Below are 22,873 nucleotides of genomic sequence, written 5' to 3' on the forward strand. Positions count from 1 at the left end.
TTCAGGCCATTTTTTGTTAAGAAATATGTTTTATCACTTCACACCACCAGGATTACTATAATAAAAAAGACAGATAATAACAAATGTTGGCAAGGATGTGTTGGAATTGGAACCCTCATGCATTGCTGGTGGGGACACAAAATGGTGCAGCTGTTTTGGAAGACACTCTGGCAGTTTTTCTGAAGGTTAAATACACAGTCATCATATGAAGCAATAATTCCACTCCTAGAAACACGCACAAGAGAGATGAAAATAAATGTTCACACAAAAACTTGTACATGAATGTTCATAGCAGCATTTTTCATAATAGCCAAAAAGTGGACATAAACCAAATGTCCCTCAACTGATGAAGGAATAAACAAAATATGGTATACTCAAACAATGGAATATTATAAAAGGGATGAAATACTGATACATGCTATAACATAGATGAACCCTGAAAACATTATAAGTGAAAGTAGCCAATCACAAAAGACCACATACTGTACAATTCCATTTCTTTGAAACATCCAGATTGGGCAAATCTGTAGAGACAGAAAGTAAATTAGTGGTCGCCTAAGGCAGGGCTCAGGTGAGTTGGGGAAAGAGGAGGCAATGGCCCAGGGGTGCGGATTTCTTTATAGGGTAATGAAAAGGTCCTAAAATTGATCATAGTGACGGATGCACAACTAGGAATATTCTAAAAACTACCGAATTGTACACTTTAGGTGAATTGTACGGTACGTGAATTACATCTCAATAAAACTGTTATAAAAAAGCAAAGCAAAGCAAGTTTTTATCACTTTGTGAGCGTGACCAAGTTTGAGGAGGAGTAGAGAACAAAAGAGCACTGAGATGTGATGCTGGGTGGCTGGTTGGGCTCAATCACCAGCTAAGTGGCTTCTGAAACTTCACTAATAAAATCACAATTCTGGAGGGCAGTCATGCGGAGTCAAACCATGAATGCTAAATCCGTTACACATTCCAGTAGTCTACTTTTTTTTATGTGTCTTCTAAGGAAAAAAAATTTAAAGTGCCTAAATAGCAAGTAGTCTGAAATGATAGCAGCTGTTTATTAAAGACTATCTTAAAAAACGACATCTTCTTCAATAATGACACTCAGAATCTTCCATGTTAAAGATGCTCTAATTTCACATTTGCTCAAGTATTGATTTGATTTAACCAATATGACACCAATCTAGGATAAAGTGTGCAAACAACATAATTTCATTTCCTCATTAATCAAAACTGATAAAGGAAAAAGTTAATTAATGAGGGAACCAATAGGATGTTACAAGCTGTTCAAAGAATTCCAAAAACCACATGTATACAAGACTATCAAGAATGATGAAATAACCTCGATTAATAGATGAAAAAAACTGATTAGACAGGCAATGACTGTGCAAGAGTCCCTTATCTTAGCAACACAAACTCGAGTGCATAGCTGGGGTGTTGAAAGGGCTGTGTAACCAGAGATGGACTGGTCCGACTTGAGATGTCTTTAATCTAGCTTCCCACACTTGGTAGGATTGGGAAAGGCAGTATTGTTTTTCAAAATCATTTAAGAATTTCACAAGAATAAAACCCAACCTTGACTTCTGTCTTTCCTCACACCCGACATCCAGTCTGTCAGGAAACCCTGTTGATGATCTTCAGAATGTATCCAGGATCTGACCGCTCCTCACCACTGCTAGGACCCTGGTCAGAGCCACTATCATCTCCCACCCAGACATTGCTACAACTTGGTCTCTCTGCTTCTACCCGAATCTTCCTGCAGTCTCTTCTCAACTCAGCAGCCAGAGGATCCTTTTAAATCAGGACACACACAAAATAAATAAAAAATAAATCAGGACACAGATCATGTCACCTCTATGCTCAGAACCCTCTTGTGATTTCCATCTCAGTCAGAGTAAAAGCCAAAGTCCTGGCAATGACCTCCAGGGGCTCAAGTAATCTGCAGTGACCCTGGCTGAACGACTCTCTGGCCTCCTCCCCTACTTCTCTCTCTGCTCCACTGGCCTCCTTCCTGAGCCCCAGACACACCCGACAGCTCCCTCCTTGGGCCTTTATTCTGTTCCTTCTGCCTGAAATGCTTTTCTCCCAGTTAGCCACTTGGCTGGCTCCTTCACCTCCTTCAAGCCTTTGCTTAATTTTCACTTTAATGGGGCAAACCCTGACCACTCTATTTTCTATTGCTCTCTGTGCCCATTCCCGCCATTAATTTCCAATTGCTGCTGTAACAAATTAACATAAACTTACTGGCTTAAAACAACACAAATTATCTCACAGTTCTGGTGGTCAGAAATCCAAACGAGGTCTTGGAGGACTAAAATCAAGGTGTCAGCAGGGCTGCATTTCTTCTTGAGCACTACACTCATTTCCAGATGCTTTCTAGTCTTATCCGGATTGATGCCAGGCACCTCCAAGAGAATAGCTCCCCAGCTATATTCATTATATGCACATACGAAACAGATCCCTTTTTTCTCATCAAGACTTCCTACTCTTCCACTGTCCACATCAAACCAGTCATAACAAACCTTATTGACTTTACCTTCTAAGAATCTCTGGATGGTTTCTCTTCCATTCCACTTTTATATATATATATATATATATATATATATATATATATATATTTATATATATATATTTTTTTTTGAGAAAGCTCAGCCCTGAGGTAACATCTGCCAATCCTCCTCTTTTTGCTGAGGAAGACTGGCCCTGAGCTAACATCCGTGCCCATCTTCCTCCACTTTATATGTGGGACGCCTACCACAGCATGGTGTGCCAAGCAGTACCATGGCTGCACCAGGGATCCAAACCGGTGAAGCCCAGGCGTCCAAAGGAGAACGTGCGAACTTAACCGCTGCGCCACCGGGCCAGCCCCTCTTCCATTCCACTTTTAACCTCTCGGCTATTGCAACTGAAATTTTGGAGTCCAATGTGCGAAAATTATTAAAATTTTAGTAGATAGTACCTATCTAATTTCCTGCCTTTCTCGGTGTTTCTCTCCCTCCCTCCTTCCTTCTTCTTTCTCTCCCCATCCAATCCATTGTCCATGCTGCCACCAAAGTTATCTTTCTAAACAGCAGATTTGGTTGCTACTCCGCCACTTCAGAATCTTTGGTCTCTAAGAAAAAGCCCCATCTTAACACTGCACACAAGTCCCTCCTCATCTGACCTACCTGCCCTCTTCACTGCACAGAGAGGCGGCGCCTGGTGCTTGTGAACAAAGCAAGCTCTAAAGTCGGACCACACACTAAATTTGACTCAATCTTAATATCTGTATGAACTTGGGCAAATCACTCATTATCCCCAAGTCTTAATCACCTCATCTGTAAAATGGGGATAATTTTGGCACCTACCTGTGTTTTTTGTGAGGAGTAATGAAATAGTGTGCTTGATGTTATTGTAGTTATTGTCATTATTCTCTTTCCAAAGCATTCCAGGCACACTTAACACACCAATCCCTGAACAAAGTGTGCCATCTTAATTGTCTAGGCCTTTCCAGTGCTATTTTTCCTGTCTGGTTGGCTCCCTCCACCCCCCATTCCATTTCCTCTTTGCCTCCATGTATTTCTTCCTTACCTTTCAAGATCCAGCATAAATGTCGTCTTATCTGTGGGGCTTTATCTCACTCTCCCAGGCAGTTTCCAATAGCATTTGATTTATGCACTATTATTTGATCATTCTTGAGTTACTCCCATGAATGGCATGTTGCCTTGTCAATCTTTCTTCCTCAACTGTGAAGCCCAGGTTACAGCCGCTTGGAAGGGATAAAAGACATCCTGAATAAAAAGAGGGAGTACACAGACAGATAAGTACTTAAAAGTTTTTACTGGCATGAGAAAAGTTACCAAAATTCAAAAGTTTCTGGGGAAAACTTAGGGAGGAAAATGTTGCCAGGAAATGTGATAAAAGTTTACTTTTTAATTATGTAATAGCAAATTTCAAAAGAGCCTAAATGTCCACAGGCCCTGGTTAATAAATTGTGAAACATCCATATTATGAAACACTATATGACCATGAAAAAGATTAAAGTAGATCAGTAGGTATTAGCATAGATGTCCACGATATATTAAAGGGTGAAAATATGAAGTGAGATCTGCTTTGTGAGTGTGTATCTGGAAGAATATGCTCCAAATTGTTAACGGTAATTATTTCTTAAAATAAGGGCATGGAGCTAAGGAGTGGAGGGAAAATTTTCACATCTTCATTTAAAAGTAAGCATTTACTATTTTTATAATTTAAAAAAATATTAAATAAATAGATCTTCAAACTGATACATTAAATCTATAAATAGATGCGGGGAAAACATGGACAGATAATTTAGAAAAAATTGACCTAATTAACATAAGGAAAAATAGTGAATTTTGACAAACAAGTAAAAATAATAGTGAGGTCTTTTATCTCTACAAAATAGTCAAACTAAAAATAACCTATTTCATTATAATACCTCATGCTGGCAAAGGTATACTGAAATGGACACTTTCTTGTACTATAGTACAAATTTTAACTTTTAATTAATTTAAATTTAATTTTTAATTAATTTAAATTTTATATAAGCTTTTAGGAATAAAGCTTGGCAATTTGTATATATGTTCATGTCATATGATACAGTAATCTCACCTCCGGAAATATAATTTTTGGAGATAAATCAACCTAAAGTAAAGGTCATATGCACAAAGACAGTGAAAATCTGGGAGCAATTTGAGATAGAGTGGTTAAGTAAAATAAGGGACAGTCGCGGGGAATTAAACAATCTATGTTATTTACAGGCACCCAGCAAAAGCTCAGTTCACGTTAGCTATGGCTTTTATTACTATGGCAATTCCACTCAATTAAAAATGCCTGTCACTAAAAGTTAACATTGTCAAGTCTATGGACAACAATGTGTCCTAGAGTATAACTACATAAAAACATATGTAACGTTAAAATATTGAAAATGAAAATACAAAATGATTATGGATGTGCTAGGATCAGAGTAGGGGTGATTCTTTCATTTTCTCATGTTTTCCAAACTCTTGATAATATAGCTATATACATCTATAATTTAAAAATAAATTTTAGGGCCGGCCCGGTGGCGCAGCAGTTAAGTGCGCACGTTCCACTTCGGCGGCCTGGGGTTCGCTGGTTCCGATCCTGGGTGCGGACATGGCACCGCTTGGCACGCCATGCTGTGGTGGGCGTCCCACATATAAAGTAGAGGAAGATGGGCACAGATGTTAGCTCAGGGCCAGTCTTCCTCAGCAAAAAGAGGAGGATTGGCAACAGTTAGCTCAGGGCTAATATTCCTAACAAAAAAAGAGAGAAAAAAATAAAATAAATGAAAATAAAAATAAATTTTAAATATGTTTCAGCGCATTATTCACCTAGCCTCAAGCCCAAATTTAAAAAGTCACATATAGGGGTCAGCCTGGTGGCGCAGCGGTGAAGTTCGCACCATCCGCTTCTCAGCGGCCCGGATTTGCAGGTTCAGATCCCGGGTGCGGACATACCATGTTGTGGTAGGAATCCCAAGTATAGGGTGGAGGAAGATGGGCACGGATGTTGGCTCAGGGCCAGGCTTCCTCAGCAAAAAGAGGAGGACGGGCAGTAGCTAGCTCAGGGTTAATCTTCCTCAAAAAAAAAAAAAAAGTCACATATACTCCCAAAGTTAATATTATCAAAATGTTCAGAGCCTAGTAAAGATATTTAGAGCTATACTGAGTTTGTCACACACTCAATTGTGGCACTCATAATATGAAGAATAAAGTTAAATTCTAAGAATTACATCAGTAAATGTTAACACAATGAAAGACATCTATGAAAAAAACCTAGCCTAGGAAACTCTTTGAAATCTTAATGGTGGCTTGAGATACACCTGAATCCAGATAAGATGACTAGAAACAAGTCATAAATGTAGATGAAAAAAGTTGTAGCTGAATTAACTTACTGAAATTTGGACAAAGACTAGAATAGCAGAGATGTGTGGGCGAGGTTAGTGGTTCAAACTTGAGTAATACACTTACATCTTGTAAAGGAAAAATTATGACCCTCAAATGTTGACCTATATTATTTTTTATTATGTTATTACTTTAATATGTACAAATGGAAAACTAGATATAAATGCCTTATTCTTATAGCTCCTCATACAAGTATAAAACCAAAGCAAATTTTAAAATTGAATATAATTATACAAAACTAGTAAAATTAAAATGAATATTAATGAGCATTAATTTAAGATGATGGATGATGTTTTCTGAAAAGGAAATTCAAATTAAACCCATGAGATACCATTTCCTACACACTAGAATGGCTAACATTAAAAACAATGACAACACCTACCACTTGTTAGCAAGGAAGTGAAGCAACTGGAATATTTACACATTGTTGGAATCTTTAAAATGGTAAAAAGCTTTGAAAAACCTGGTAGTTTATCATAAAGTTAAATATCACCTACCATATGACTCAGCAATTTCACTCCGGGATATTTTCTAGAAGAAAAGTGAAAATATACGTACACAAAAAGACTTGTACAAAGTCTTTTTATTCACACTATCTTTATTCTTTCTTTTTTTGTGAGGAAGATTGGCCCTGAGCTAACATCTGTTGCCAATCTTCCTCTTTTTGCTTGAGAAAGACTGTCTCTGAGCTAACATCCGTGCCAGTCTTCCTCTACTTTATGTGGGATGCTGCCACAGATGGCTTGATGAGCGGTGCTAAGTCGACACTGGGGATCTGAACCTGCGAACCACGGCTGCTGAAGTAGTATGCAAGAACCCAACCACTACGCCACTGAGCCAGCGCCCCCTCTTCATTCTTAATAGCCAAAGATTGGAGACAACCCAATGTCCATCAATAGGTGAGTGAATAAAACAAATATGGCATGTTCATACAGCAGACTTGTACTCAGCAATGAAAAACAGGAGAATATCAAAGCCTGATAGTGCAGAGCCAGCTCCTGGCTGTCTGGAATGACATCTTCTTTCTCCTTGGTGTGGTGACCAATGCACCAATGCATTTGTCAAATACACCAAAGTATTTGTCACAACCAAATGAATGCATACATAAGCTTTTCGCATGTTATTGTATATAAATTTTACCTTAAAAAATATATAAACATTAAGAAATAGCATTACAGAAAGTCTGAATAAAGCTAATGAGCTGAATGTGTGTGTGATTGTCACTTAAAGACAAGTAGCACTGGCATCATGGTTGACCAACTGAAGGGAAAATGGACTGCAGAATTCAAAGAAGTTTTTCACTATTTGACAAGGACAGTGATGGACATCAAAAGTTTGGAAACGGGCCTGCCCAGTGACTCAGCAGTTAAGTGTGCACGTTCTGCTTTGGTGGCCTGGGGTTCGCTGGTTCTGATCCCAGGTGCGGACATGGCACCGCTTGGCAGGCCATGCTATGGTAGGTGTCTCACATATAAAGTAGAGGAAGATGGGCACAGATGTTAGCTCAGGGCCAGTCTTCCTCAGCAAAAAAAAAAAATAAAAGAGGAGGATTGGCAGCAGATGTTAGATCAGGGCTAATTTTGCTAAAAAAAAAAAAAAAACGTTTGGAAATGATGATGAGGTCTTGGGCAAAACTCCATAGAAGCAAATTTTCAGGATAAATTAATGAAGCAAATGATGAAAATACTGCAATTGACTTTCTGGACTTTCTGACAATGATGACAAGAAAAATGAAAGAAACAGAGACAGAGAGTAAAGAAGAAATTAGAGAAATATTTCTTGTATTTAATAAGGATAACCTGGCTATCTTAATGCACCAGAAGTACGTCACACGATAAAACACCTTGGAGAAAATTTAACAGATGAAGAGGTTGATGAAATGATCAGAGAAGCAGATATTGACAGTGATAGTCAAGTAAACTATGAAGAATTTATGTCAATGATGTCACCAAAGTGAGAGAACATTGTACAAAATGTGTTGAAGTTCTTACACAAAAATGTTTGTTTTCTTTTTCCTTTGTAAAAGGTTCTTCTTGCTGTCAAACGAATATGCATGAGTAGTCATTAAGACTTATTCCTCTATGTTTTTTTTCCTTATCTTACTATCATTGTCTGGAACCTTATTTTAGAAAATGCATCAAGTAGCAAGTTGCACGTGGCTTACTAAATTAGTGGTTCTTGAAATTTTGGGGTTCAGCATCCCTTTACATTTTTAAATTTTATTGAAGATCTCTAAAACTTTTTGTTTATATGAATTATATCTGCTAAAATTTACCATATTAAAAATTAAAACAGAATTTTTAAATATTTATTCATTATAAAATAATAATGAAACCATTACATGTTGACACAAATAATATATTTTTAAAATAACTATATTATCTAAGACAAAAAAAATTAGTGAGAAAAGTGGACTCATTTTACATCTTGGCTTATCTCTTTAATGTCTGGCTTAAAAAAAGACAGCTGAACTCTCATATCAGCATCCAATCTGTTGTAATCTCACATTTCATATAGCCTCTGGAAAATTCCACTCTACACTAGTGAGATAATGAGAGTGAGAGGCAGACAACGTCTTTAATATTGTTATCAAAAACGTTTTCACCTTGTGGGACCCCCTGCTCACACCTGGAAAATCACTGATCTAAACCCTTTGACACATCTAAACTTAGATGGAGTTGGTCAAATGAAAGAACACCTAGGTTATGCTTTTATAAAAACAGTTTTCTTTAGAAACAGTCAGCCTACTGTTGAAATGTAGAGTTTGAATCCTGCCTGAACTATGGAGAACCTACAATATATACTTAAAGTTGTGCTATTGCAAAATGGGTTTATTATCCAGGTACTTACGCAGCATGATTTTGTACTGCTGATCTTATACCAGAAACTTTGTCGTCTATCGTTACTTGCTTTTTAAGCTTTGGCTTTTAAAGAAAATCTGCTTATGGCACTATTTACCTCAAACAAGTTATATATTTGATTTCCAATTTAAAAGTTACAATTAGCTTTGTGAGAAACTGCCATATTGTCTTCCAGAATTACTGTACATTTTACCTTCCCACCAGCAATGAATGAGAGTTCCTTTGCTCGACAGCCTCGCTAACATTTGGTGTTGTCAGTGTTTTGAAGTTCAGCCATTCTAATAGGTGTGTAGTGGTATCCTGTTTTAATTTGCAGTTTCCTATGATGTTGAGCATATTTTCCTATGCCTATTTGCCATCTGAGTATCTTCTTTGGTGAGGTGTCTGTTCAGAACTTTTGCTCATTTTTAATCCGTGTGTTAGTTTTCCTATTGTTGAGTTTAAAGAGTTCTTTATATGTTTTCGATACCAGTCCTTTATCAAATATGTGTTTTGTGAAGATTTTCTCCCAGTCTTTGGCTTTTTTGTTTATTCTGTTAACAGTGTCTTTCACAGAGTAGAAGTTTTTAATTTTAATGAAGTCTAACTTATCAATTTTTTCTTTCATGGATCATATTTTTGGTGTTGTATCTAAAAACTCATCATCAAGCCCAAGATTAGCTAGATTTTTCACCTATGTTATCTTCCACGAGTGTTATAGTTTTGCCAGAGGTTGGGCTGAGGGGAAGGACAAATAAGTGGAGGACAGGGGATTTTTAGGGCAATGAAATTATTTCCTATGATACAGTAATGATGGACACGTGTCATTATACATTTTTCAAAACATATATAATGTACACACAAAAAGTGACCCCTAATGTAAATTATTGGACTTTAATTAATAATAATGTATTGATATTTGTTCATCAATCATAACAAATGTACCGAACTAAAACAAGATGTAAATGTAGGGGAAACAGTGGGAGAGGGGGTTATGTGGGAACTCTCTCTACTTTCTGATCGATTTTTCTGTAAACTTAAAACTGCACTAAAAATAAAGTCTATTAATTTTTTTAAAATTATACTTACCTCCACAACTACTGCAGAATAAACAAGCATTCCAAAATGAAATTAATAAATTCAAGTGAGGCTTTGTTCATTCATGATTATCAGAACTCATATGTGGGGCTGCCCCACAGCTGAGTGGTTAAGTTCGCACACTCTGCTTCAGCGGCCCAGGGTTTCGCTGGTTCGGATCCTGGGTGCCAACTTGGCACCACTCATCAGGCCACACTGAGGCGGTGTCCCACATGCCACAAGTAGAAGGACCCACAACTAAAATATGCAACTATGGACTGGGGGCATTTGGGGACAAAAAGCAGAAAAAGAAAAAGAAGATTGGCAACAGCTGTTAGCTCAGGTTCCAATGTTTAAAAAAAAAAAAGAACTCATACATTACCAACACTGGCCATAGGCAATTTTTGAAAGCCTGTTTGAAAGGATCAACTCTTTATCTTAGTGGAACTGTTCTGTTCACTTTAAGATATGGTTAGGATTGTGGCATATTGAAATCTGCATGAAGATGATTATCCAATCCAAGTTATGCTGGAATTGGGAACAGAGAGTTTATTCATAAAGTGTTTACTACTTCACTTACTGTTGTGAACTATTGCCAGTTGGCACTTACAAAGCAAAAGCTTCACCTTAGAGCTACCAGCAGTGCAGGGTGGCGTCTGGGGCATAGGTTTGGAGGTCAACATGCTGGGCTATAGGTGCTGAATGGAACACATCTGTCTATCATTTTTCTCTATTCCAGCTACTGGGAAACTTTGGTTCATCCAGCTTGACAGGATATCATTTAGCTTTCACTTGCCAAAAACCACAAATGCAAGAATGGCCATAAGACAGTGACGTCAGCATCACGGTGGAGTGAGTTCTCCTGGCAATCTAGCCCCTCCACCACACAACAAAAAAGACATTCATACTCCAACAGAGGACATCCACACAACACAAAAGATGTCTGAGAGACCCACACAGCCACACATCGGAGGGTGGAGAGGCTGGAGACTCCCTCTGATGAGGTGGAATGGGGTAAGAGAAAACTTCGCTCCCCCTGCAAAAGACTGCAATCTGGTACTTCATGTAGCCTCCAAGAGGGAAGGAAGTGGGGAGGGGACGCTCATTCACTGGAACATCAAAGATCCCCAAGGTCCCTTGTAGCCTAGGGGAAAGCCCCTACTGAGGTGACAGCTCATCAAGCCAACACCCCAGGAGAGCAGATAGCTAGAGCAGAATGAGTAAGCCCACAAGAGCATGCAGAAGAAAGCTCCCCTCCCCCCACCCACCCAGAGCTGGCTCCAGTGCCTGGGATCCCTGGGATCCTGGTGGAATTCAGAGGGCTGAGAATACACAGCTCTTGACCCTCATCCAGTGGTGATAGGTGGTAATTGTGACCAAACGATGTCAGGATGTGAAAGAACAAAGTCACGCCCTCCAGCATTATAAAAAATTATGTTAAATCTCCATACGAGAGAGAAAATGACAAGTACCCAGAAATCAGTCCTGAAGACACAGAAATACGTAATCTAAATGACAGAGAATTCAAAATAGGGATCATCAAAAAATTCAACGAGTTAAAAGAGAATGCAGAGAAACATTTCAATGAGTTCAGGAGCTACTTCACAAAAGAGATTGAAACTATAAAGAAGAATCAATGAGAAATATTAAGATGAAAGACACAATTGATGTGATAAAACAAAATATGGATTCCCTGAAAACTCAAGGGGACATCATAGAGGAGTGAATCAGCATAATCAAGGATAGACATATTGAAATGCTCCAGACAGAGGAGGAGAGAGAACTAAGACTAAAAAGAAATGAAGAATTTTTCCAAGAAATATCTAACTCAATTAGAAATGCAACATAAGAATTATAGGTATTCAAGAAGGAGAAGAGGAGAATGTAGCAGAAAGCTTGTTCAAAGAAATAATGGCAGAGAACTTCCAAAACCTAGGGAAAGAGAAGGAAATCCGTGTGGAAGACACTACCAGATCTCCTAAATATGTCAATGTAAAAAAGACCTGCTGAAAGAAATAGAGTAGTAAAACTGGCAAAATTGAATGACAAAGAAAAAGTACTAAGGGCAGCAAGGCAGAAGAAAATAATCTACAAAGGAACCCCTACCAGGCTTTCAGGGGATTTCTATGCAGAAATTTTACAGGCTAGGAGAGACTGGAATGACATATTCAAATCTTTGAAGGACAAAAACTTTCAGCCAAGAATACTCTATCCAGCAAAAATATCCTTCAGATATGATGGAGAAATAAAAACTTTCCTGGATAAACAAAAGCTAAGGAAGTTTGTAGCCACAAGACCTCCCTATAAGAAATCCTCAAGAAGGCCCTCATACCTGGAAAAAAAAAAAAAAGGCAGAAAGGGGTTAAAAAGCACAGAGTAAGGAGATAAATAGGTAGACAAAATCAGAAAATTGTAGGTATACATCAGAACAAGTTGGCAAAAACTCAATTATAACATTATAGATAAAGGGAAGGAAAACACCAAAAACAAAGATAATCTTGTCATTTTAACCACAGACTCACAAAACCAGATGGAATAAGATGTGAAAAAAACAACTTAGGAGGGGAAGAGGAAAGGGACTGAATCGGTTTAGTCCAAGGAAATAAGAGGCCATCAGAAAACAGATCTGGGGCTGGCCCTGTGGCCGAGTGGTTAAGTTCGTGTGCTCCGCTGCAGGCGGCCCAATGTTTCGTTGGTTTGAATCCTGGACGCAGACATGGCGCTGCTCATCAGGCCATGCTGAGGCAGCGTCCCGCATGCCACAACTAGAAGGACCCACAACGAAGAATATACAACTATGTACTGGGGGGCTTTGGGGAGAAAAAGGAAAAAAATAAAATCTTTATACAAAAAAAGAAAACAGACTATCTTATCTCGAAGATTTTGAATACAAACTGCATGGTAACCACTGAAAAAAAAGACACAAATAATAAATAATGATAAAGCTCTATGCTGGAGCAGTCCTTCCCTAGTTATCTGGGTCTACTCTGAGCCTTGAGATCAACCTAAGGTGAAAGCTGATGGTCTTTGCAGGTCTTTTCTGAACAGGTGTCTTCCCTGGGTTTGAGCAGCTTTATCAATTCCCCCATATACACAGCTGCTTTTCAATGTCTTAATTTTCCAGAATATCATCCAGCTTCTCTTTCAGGCCTGACATGGTCTATTGTATGTTTCCACCTGTAATCTCTTCCCCCAGGCCTCTGTGGGTCTGTAGTCCCCCTGCAGCTTTCCTGAGTGGTGCCCACAAACTTTCCACCTGAGCCTCCAGTGAGACAAAATAGATACCAGTCCTTCAGCCCCAAGACAGGTTAGAACGTTGCAAATAAGGTCTGCTCTGCTTCCTCTGGTTTGAGGGAGGGAATTTGGAACTGGGCTGCTGCCTCCTCCAGACCAAAACCATTGCTGTGCCAAGGAAGGTGTGAGGCAAAAGCAAGTAAAAACACAAAATTTCCTGCTGTTTTGAATGTGACTTTTTCTTTTTCTTTTCTTTTGAGGAAGATTAGCCCTGAGCTAACATCTGCTGCCAATCCTCCTCTTTTTGCTGAGGAAGACTGGCCCTGAGCTAACATCCATGCCCATCTTCCTCTACTTTATATGTGGGACGCCTACCACAGCATGGCTTGCCAAGTGGTGCCATGTCCGCACCTGCGATCCAAACTGGTGAACCCTGGGCTGCCAAAGCCAAACGTGTGCACTTAACTGCTGCACCACCAGGCTGGCCCCAAATGTGACTTTTTCTTGATGGAGTATTTGCCTAGTTGCTGTAGACACTGACTGTTTTCCAGAGCTCCTATAAGGTTACTTTAGCCAGTTTCAGGGTGGGGAGGGTGTTGGGGTTTTTTTTGTTTCATGTGGGAACAAGGGCTTGGAGCTTCCTAGTCCACCATTTTGCTTATGTCACTTTTGCTCTTTTCATTTTGACCTTTGCTCAAGTGCCACCTCCTCAAAGAGATCTTCTAACCTCTCTGTCTGAAGTATCATATTCATGACATTCCCATGTTTCATATTCCTTAATTGCACTTATCACCAAGAGGTATTTTTTTTATTGTCTGCCTCCTCCCACGAGAATAGAAACTGCATGAGAGCGGGGAACTTTATCCTGAAAGTCTAAAACAATATCTGGCACATGGTACATGTTTAATAAATATATTTTGAATGAATGAATGTGGCTTAAATAGCTATTTACAGTTTGTTCACTTTCATTAATAGGTTTTAATGGTTTGGTTGTTTATATACCCATATATTTATTTATTTAACAGACATTTACATGTACTGTGAGCTGAAGATGGAGGGCAAAGGTGTTTCTAATCTTACAGAGGAGCTAGACAAATACACAAATAATGCAAAAGCATGAATAAATGAGGAAGAGAGAGAAGTGTTGAATGTAAGTTGTAGCCAGCTTCAAGTTTGCAAACAAGTGTCATTTAACTTCTAACTGAGGGACCTCAGGGACAGAAGCCAGTTCTGCTAAGGCTCAAATGCAGATACAGGGGGTTAACCCACCATGGACCTTAGGCAAGCCATGTGACCTGGCTGAATCTCTATTTCTCTTTCCACTGCCTCATGAAGTAGTTGCAATGATTCAGTGAGAAAGTAATGAGACTGAGCTTTACAATCTGTTCATAGCTATGCTAATATAAGGAATTGAAGTTTGCTCCTGAAGCATGATTGTTTAGTTGTTTGTCCCCTGGGTCTGGAGTCAAACCACTAAACAAAGTCCATTTTAAAATCTTACTCCAATGACGTTATTAGCATTACTTAGAGTCCTTGGGCAGGAGACCAAGAAAGATGGTGGCACCAGCTTTTAAATATCATCTCAGAAGCTAGGAGGACACGGATATTTAGCAATCTCTCTGTGAACTGAAAAGCAATGAGTTCACACTAAGAGGCACAGTAAAATGGAAGGAATAATTACCCAGGGGTCAGAAGATCTCAGTCTTAGTCTGGCTCTGCTTTTTATTAGTTATATAACTTTGGGAAACTTGTTAAACTGTTTCCTCATTTGGAAAATTGGGACAGTGATATCTCACAGGGTTCTTGTAAAGATCAAAGGATGTAATACATTTAGCACTGATACTGTTGTCTCTGAATCCATTCGCCACATTGAAAAGATCAAAGACTCCTTGAAGAAGGGCTGATCCCAGGTCTGGGGCAACAAATGTACAGGATGAGTCTGGACATCTTAGTTTACCAGAAAACACTCTCCAAGACAACTAGGTTAACATCAAAAGAACTCAGGAATCACACGAAGGTGCTCCCACTGGCCAAATATGGAACAATTCGAGCATTCAAAAAGAATGAAAATGAATAAAATTGACTGAAACACACTGTTTTTAAAAATTCACGAGTTCATAATGATTCTCAAGAAAAAAAAAGTAAAGTCCATTTGAACCCATGAAAAGCCACCTCTAAAGGGGAAGAATTAAGCATTTGTCTTGCCTCTCCTGTCAAATGTATTTCAGGGTAACCATATAGTCTTGGTTCCTGAGGGAAAGAATTCTAGCTAATAAATGTGGAAGGAATGATGGAGTCAGAAAATTACCATTTTGCAACCCCTAATTAAATAATAGCAAATGAACACAATAGCAAATAAAGCAATGAACTATAGATGAAACCATGAGATAAAAGTTTAATGTGGAACTTTGCAATTGGGACAGGCTGTCACCACCTGAGTGCAATGATTGGTCTTAGCAGCACTAAAATTAGGACAATGAGCCATTGTGTGTTTCCTGGCGTGATGCCAACACACATCACTTCCTACAAAGTTTTCTTGCCCCCAAAATTGAATCTGAGTATAAGTAAGTCTGTAGATCCAACCTAAATTACAGAAAATGAAAGAAAGGAACAAGTTAAATGACACAATAAGGAAGCAAGCAAATCCACAAAGTGGAACATTTTACAGGACAACTGACCCAGTTTCTGCAACAAGTCAATGTCAGCAAATGAAAAGGGCAGGGGATTGCCCTAGAATATGAGACTTAAAAGCCATACGAGTGAATTTTGTAGATTTTGTGTGGATCGTGTATGTATTCTGAGTTGAATGTATTTGGATGTCTTTTAGACAATCAGAGAAATTTGATTCTGGAATGGGTACTTGAAAATAATAGGACCAGTTGATTTTCTAATATATGAAAACGGCATTGTGGTTATATAGGAAATGTCTAGCTTTTTAGAGCTGTATTTTGAGATATATAGGAATGAAATGACATAAGATCTGTGATTTGATCTAAAATGCTACAGTAGAGCAAACAGGGATACATAAAGCAAATGTGACAGGGTCTTGATAATTGTTGAATCTGTGGATGGGACATGGGAGTTCACTGATCTGTTCTTTTCACTTTTGAGAATGTCTGAATATTTTCATAATGAAAAATGCTAAAGAGATTTTTTCTTTTTTTAGCTGAGGAAGATTAGCCCTGAGCTAACGTCTGTGCCAATCTTCCTCTATTTCGTACGTGGGTCCCTGCCACGGGCATGGCTGACAAGTGGTGTAGGTCCGAGCCTAGGATCCAAAAACCCTATGAACTGGGGCTGCAAAAGTGGAGTGTGCCACAGGGCTGGGCCGTAAACAGATTTTTTAAAAAGAGATAATGTATGGGAGAGTGGCATAGGGATAGATACTCATTTCTCTCTCTCCCAAGAGCAGAGGTACGACATGTGGGTGGAAGAGAAAATCCCTTTGGTGTTTTATTAAAAACACTCTCCTGGGACTTTTTCATTTAAGGAACCACCAAAATTGCCCTCAGAGCATGGTATACATTAGGGATACAGCTTCAGAGTGCCAAAAAAATAAGTCATAGTGGCAACTTGGTCACACACAGAAACTAAGCAAGATCAAATATCTGACGACAAACAGAAATGGCAAGCAATAGACTATATTGGAGCATATGAGGAAGCCATTTGGTGTAAACCTAATTTGGCCAGACTTTGTTTTTTCCAAAAGGGCCTGACATAGCCGTTGAGCATGCATTGTATATCTCCTGTAAACATTTACAAACAGCCTTAAGATAAAGGTGCAACTTTCCCCCACATTGGCATTTCCATAGGGATAAGCATCTCTCCCTAGGCTAGGAACTGATTGCTGTGCTCACCTGTGACCACCCAGCTGGAGACAACAGACCTGCCATCCTGCTGTGTCTACGGAGACAGCAGACCTACCTGCTGTGTCCATCAATCACTATGCCGAGAGCAGTCTCCGGACATTTGAATCATATGTGAAACATCCTCTTTGGGGGTATATAACCACTCTGTACACCCCACTTCTTTGGTGCCCTTCCTTTGGGAAGAAAGGCCCTGGGCCGTGGTCCTCAGATTTTGGCTCAGAATAAACTCACCCAAATTTTCACTTATAGATTGGTTATGGATTATTTTTGGGGACACTGAGAAGGCTTTTTTTTCTTCTTTAAAGCAGGGAATTATTTTTGCTCTATTAAAAAGAAAATATCCGAGAGAGTAGCTGCAACATCCGTGGGAAGAGAATTATCTGCGCTACTTACACCAAACCAAAACAAAGGCCTTCTTCGCAATAACTCCCTGAGAGCTCCAGGGAGGCAGTAATTAGGTAATTAGACCTGGGAGTCCCCGCAGAGCCCGGGCGGCAGCGGGGCGTAATGACTTCCGCTCTGCGGTGCCGCAGCCCTGCGAGAGCGGGCAGGCCGGCCTTCTCTGAGCGAGCTCACCCGGCCGCTTCCTCTGCCTCCGCTGCTCTCCTGAGCACGCTTCCCCCCATGAGCCGGGGCGGGCGCAGCCGGGACTGGCGATCGGGACGCTTGGTTCGCACTGGTCGTCCCCCGACCCCTCCACGCCGCCACTCTCGACTCTCGACCGTCACCCCAAATTGCCAGCGTGTGAAGTTATCACGCTTAACATCTCCTGACCCGAGGACTTGGGTACCCGCGGATAATCCGAAATTGCGCGCGGTTCCGGGCCTTGCAGCAGGCAGGGTGCCTTCTCCTTCTTCATCGCTAGCTTAATCCAATTAATTCATACTCTTTATCAAAAACGTGGACTGTGAAAAGGAAAAAGAACTGGCCCTACCAGCCAGAAATACTTTTAGCATTTTGATGAATTTCCTTTCAGTCTTTTATATAAACAGATGTTTTCAAAATACGTTACTGGGATACCGAGATTTTCTTCAGAAGGTAATTTTTCACTTTACATCATTATTGAGCACTTTCTCATGTCATTAAACAGCCTAAGAAAATGTTTTTTGCTGACAAAAGTCCTCCGGAGGAATGCACATCCCCGCATTTTCTTCAAGCAGTCCCTCATTGTTGACACTTGGGTAGTTTTCTATTTTTGACCGACATCAACAAAGTGCTCGGTCGGATTTTTCCAAATGCCCCTCTCGCACCAGCGGCGCACACGCCCGGGCGGCAGAAGAAGTCCCGGGTCACGGGACTGGAGAGCAGAGGCCTCGCGCTGCGCTCCAACCGGGCTCTGTGACGTCACCGTAGGTCCCGCCCCCGCCGGCAGAGCCAATCGAAACCCGGGGCGGGGTCCTCCAGAAGCGCGCGCACGCGCGGGCTGGCGGCCCGGCTGCCCGGCGGCCCGGGGCGATGAACCCAGCGGGTCCCAGCGCCCAGGCTAGGGCGCAACCGCCGCCACCCGAGGCGCGGCCGGCCGTAAACTCCGAGGAGGAGCCCTACGACTGCCTGGATTACTACTACCTGCGCGACTTCCCGGCCTCCGGGGCTGGGCGCAGCAAGGGCCGGACGCGGCGCGAGCGGGAACTGCGCACCAACCGGCCGGTGCCCGGCGGCCACGAGCGCAAGATCGCGCAGAAGCTCGTCAACGGCCAGCGCAAGCGTCGCCAGCGCCAGTTGCAGCCACGGCCGCGCACTCGCCTCCCCTGAGCGCCGGTACGTGCGGGCTGCGACGGGCCTGGGCCCAGGGAAGCCCCGCGAGCGCCCTGCGCCACCGCGGCCCCGCTCCCCTCGGGCCCCCTGCGACTCGACTCAGGCAGAGTCGCCCCGTTCTGAGTCTGCCCCGCGTTAGCGAGTTATAGCTGAACCCCGTAAGCCCCCAATTTATCTCCCTGCTGCGAGTGGAATAGTGAAAACTCCACCTTTTGGAATTTTGCAGTTGGGTAGAAATGGCTAGAAAACATCTTTTTAAAAATACATGTGAACTGGGGCCGCTGGGTGGCGTAGTGGTTACGGTCTGCGCTCCGCTTTGGAAGCCTGAGGTTCCCAGGTTCCGTCTGGGTGCGGACCTATGCACTGCTCTTCAAGCCATGCTGGCGGGCGTCCCACATATAAAATGGAGGAAGATGGGCAGAGATAGTAGCTCAGGGCCAGTCTTCCTCAGCAAAAAGAGGAGGATTGGGGGCGGATTTTAGCTCAGGGCTAATCTTCCTTAACAACAACAACAAAAAAAGTGAAGGATTTACTTCCTGTATTTAAGCAGGGATTAAAGAAATTTTTGTTTTTGTCTGATTTTCTACAGGATACCCGAAGGACCTGATAAAAGTATTTTCTCTACCTCCAGCGGTAACTGGTCCTAAAGGGGAGAGAATCGATGTTGGTCAACAGATCTTCTTTTTGACATCGCTTAAGTTTACTGCTTCAGTATCTTTTCCTTAGTGATTATTAAGTAACATCCAAGTGGGTATGCCTTTTTAGGGTTTTTAATTAAAAGAGAGCAGCAAGAATGGCATTTTAACTTTTTTTTTTTCACTTGCTATGGTAACTTTTCAAATCCACAAATACTTGAATTCTTACGTGTAAAGAAGAGGGCACAAAGATGAATAGGGGAAGAGCAAGAAAGGAATTTGTACAAGATTTCAACACAAATGTCACACTACTGGGCAGGTTTAATATTTGCCAAAGTAGGGATATTTTAAATTGTAGCTGTGAATACTGGAACAGTTGCTAGTCTCTGCACTACTGACCCAAAGTTATCCCAGAGTTCAGGTAACTTTCCAGAGGTCATAACAGCTAGTTAGAAAGACGACCAGGCATAACAGATAGCAAAAGCATTCACTCTTTCCAGCATCATAGTTTTTCTCAACTGTAGACGACATTCTGTGATTCAGAACCACACACAAACTCCACATTCCAAAGACAAGAGTTGAGTTACAGTTTAAACATTATGCAGAATACGGGAAGGTAGCTTCCCTTTCTCTTCAGTGTGCATTGTCTGGCCTCTGCCCAGCAGTGAGTCCTTGGTTAGGAGAGAGCGGTGGTGTGCTGGGAGGAGCAACCTGAATATTAATCCTAGCTATGACTGTTCATCGCTCTGGCATTCAGCAAACTTCTGAGTTTCAAGTTCCCACAAGCTTAAGGTTTCTCATTTGTAAAATGGGAATGACATTGGATTACCATGCCAAACGGTGGGTTAGAGATAAAATTTATATAAAACATCTGACACACTTAAGGGCCTGGCACACAATAGGTGCTCAATAAATGGTAACAATTTTTAAATTTACACAACACAATCCCACCTCTCCTTCCTCTCTAGTCCGGAAGTCTTAAATTCTTTGACTACATTAATTCTTTTAAAATGTCACCAATGTCCAGGCAGCATGGTACAGTAGGAGTCCTGGCTTTGGTGTCAAACACCTGTATGGACTTGGGCAAGTTGCTTAAACTCTAAGCATCTGTTTCCTTACCCACAAAATGGGGATAAGACAGTACCTATTTCAAGAGTTCTTGTGAGGTGTAAATGAAATAATGCATGTAATACTCTTAGTGCCTGGTATATAATAGGTACTCAAATAATTTGTAATAATGTTCCCTTTGCCACTTTTTTAGCCTTCAGGATTTTTTTCCTTACCCCTAGTCTCCCTCTGCTATGTCTCAGACACCACGTCTAGATTAATATTCCTGAAGACCATTTTAATCATATAAAAACCCTCAATGACTCCTCTAACCTTGGAGGATAAAAAGCCTAGTTTCCTTATATTGTGCTGGAAATCATCTATGGAATTTTCTTAAATTTGTTTCCCACAACTTCCAAAAACACACTCTGGTTCTTGACACAGGTCTTCTGTACTCTAAATTCACCATATTCAATTCTACTTCATTTGAATCTGTGATGTCCTACTGAGCATGCCCTTTTCCCCTTTCCAACTTTAATCTTCCTGAAACTAATTCCACCTGCACTTAAGTGCCACTCTCTCTCTCAAGCCTTCATCCACATTTAATGTCCATTCCTTTGAAATCCTTTAGAACTTAATACAAAAACCACTTGTTTATATAGTATTTTGTACTTTTAAATCAACAGTTAAATTCATTCATTTTTTAATTCTATTTTGTCTGATATGTGCAAAGCACTATATTCATATGTCTTAGTTATCCAAAGAAGAGCTACATTTAGTCTAAGGACCTTAATGTCTTAAAACGTCTCAGTTCCTACACAATTCCTGCTGTTAAACTACAGCATACCCAGACAGGCATGAGCCATGTTAAAGCAACATTCTATAAGGTCTTCTAACTAGGTTTTGCTCATTTTAGATACTAGAACTTTTTAAATTTAATTATGGTCACCGTAGAAATTATGTGTATTGGTTACCTATTGCTATGTGACAAAGTACTCCAAAATCTAGTGGCTTAAAGCAATTATCTCTTTCAGTGGGTGAAGAATTTTGGAGTGGCTTAACTGGATGGTTCTAGCTCAGGGTCTCATGAGGTTGGAGAGGAATGAGGCTCCACCTTTTGAAGGGATCTGTTTTACACCACCATGGTATGTTTAATTATTATAAGTGTGTTCATTATAGACAAATTGGAAACTTATGAACAAGCAAAAAAAAAAGGGAAGAAAGAGATCACTATCCAAGGGATAACATCACTATTTGGGTGTATATAATTCCAGTCTTTAAAATATATATGAACTTTTTCAAAATAGAAACATCCTATGTATACTATTTTGTAACCTGCTCTTTCACTTAATATATTCTGAAAATATTTTTCATGTCAGGTATTCTTTCATAACATTTTAAATGGCCGAACAGTATATTTCTTCATTTGTATGTATTATAACTTATTTAATTCTATATTGTAGAACATTTATTTACAGGTTTTGCCTATTTTATACATTTTGTTAAATGAACATCCTTATAGCCAATTTCTTTCTACATTCATGACTGTTTCTTAAATTACTAGACATGGAATTTTTGGAACAGGGTTTGCACAATTTTAAAACCTCTGATATCTACCACCTAATTTAAGTAGAATTTTTATTGCAGTCATCAAGAGTCCATTCAGCCACATATCTGGAAGAGTTCTTTGTTCAAATTTTGATCACCATAAGTGAATTTGTTGAGAATGACCAAAATCACTATGGAATAAGAAGTTTTTTATCTTGGAAATCATTTCATATCAATATAGAGAAGCTCCTTATTCTTTTTATATAGCTGCATATTGTGTGAATGTGCCATAATTTTTTTTTTTATTTTTACCAGTATTCTACTGACAGGAATTTAAGTTGTTGGTAATCTTTTACTATCACTAAATAACCTTGTACAAACGTTCAGTATTCTCTCTTCAATCTAGGAATTAATGAATTAGCCAAGTACAATTAAAATTATCCCTGTTCTGGTCTGTCTTGATTGTCCAATGTTTTGCTCATTCTAAGCTCTCCTTGTGCCAGGATGTCCTTTATAAGTTTCCTTTTCTCCATCTCTGCTTATGAATTATCCAAAGGCAAGTAAAAACACTTACCATTTTTAAAGGTTTCATTTAAAAAGTTCTGCGAAAATAAAACTTTGTTTTTCACAAAAGGTTTTTGCATCGTTTACCCCTCGGTGCCACAAACATTCTGCTGTTGCTGGAAAGGCTGTGTACAACTCTGCTACCTTTGGTGAGGGAGAAATTTCTGATTGACATCCAAGCAGAAATGAAGGTTCCACCTCTGCTCTCTTTCCTCCATAAATCCCACCCCACCCCCAAGGACTTTCCCATGAAGCCCCCCATGAAATGCCACTAGTCAACTTTTCCCCTATTGCACGAGGCGCCAAAACGTTACTGTTAAAAGCATTTCACAGCAAGGAGCACTGAAGCACAGACCCATGGGGCCTTTGCAATGACTGTTCCC

The 22,873-nt window shown here is 40.2% G+C and overlaps 1 protein-coding gene, 1 long non-coding RNA gene and 1 pseudogene across 2 annotated transcripts in view; 2 read left to right on the top strand and 1 right to left on the bottom strand.

Annotated features, from left to right (window-relative positions):
- The window catches only part of LOC123276826 (uncharacterized), a 54,548-nt gene extending 36,336 nt beyond the window's left edge, over positions 1–18,212 (bottom strand). Inside the window, exons 1-2 of the long non-coding RNA XR_006513397.2 lie at positions 16,930–18,212; positions 3,565–3,764 (exon numbers count right to left, since the gene is read on the bottom strand). This is a non-coding gene — a long non-coding RNA (uncharacterized lncRNA). The remainder of the gene's footprint in view (positions 1–3,564; positions 3,765–16,929) is intronic.
- On the top strand, positions 924–7,878 carry LOC106831835 (calmodulin-like; annotated as a pseudogene).
- A 184-nt stretch (positions 18,213–18,396) lies between the features above and the next one.
- NUPR2 (nuclear protein 2, transcriptional regulator) lies at positions 18,397–19,490 on the top strand. Its single transcript, XM_014842300.3, has 2 exons — positions 18,397–18,699; positions 19,286–19,490. Exon 1 carries the CDS (start codon positions 18,397–18,399, stop codon positions 18,691–18,693), a length of 297 nt encoding a protein of 98 aa, XP_014697786.1. The 3' UTR covers positions 18,694–18,699; positions 19,286–19,490.
- The last annotated feature ends 3,383 nt before the right edge of the window (positions 19,491–22,873 follow it).

The sequence above is a fragment of the Equus asinus genome, chromosome 14 (genome assembly GCF_041296235.1).
Source record: "Equus asinus isolate D_3611 breed Donkey chromosome 14, EquAss-T2T_v2, whole genome shotgun sequence".
Classification (NCBI taxonomy): Eukaryota; Metazoa; Chordata; class Mammalia; order Perissodactyla; family Equidae; genus Equus; species Equus asinus.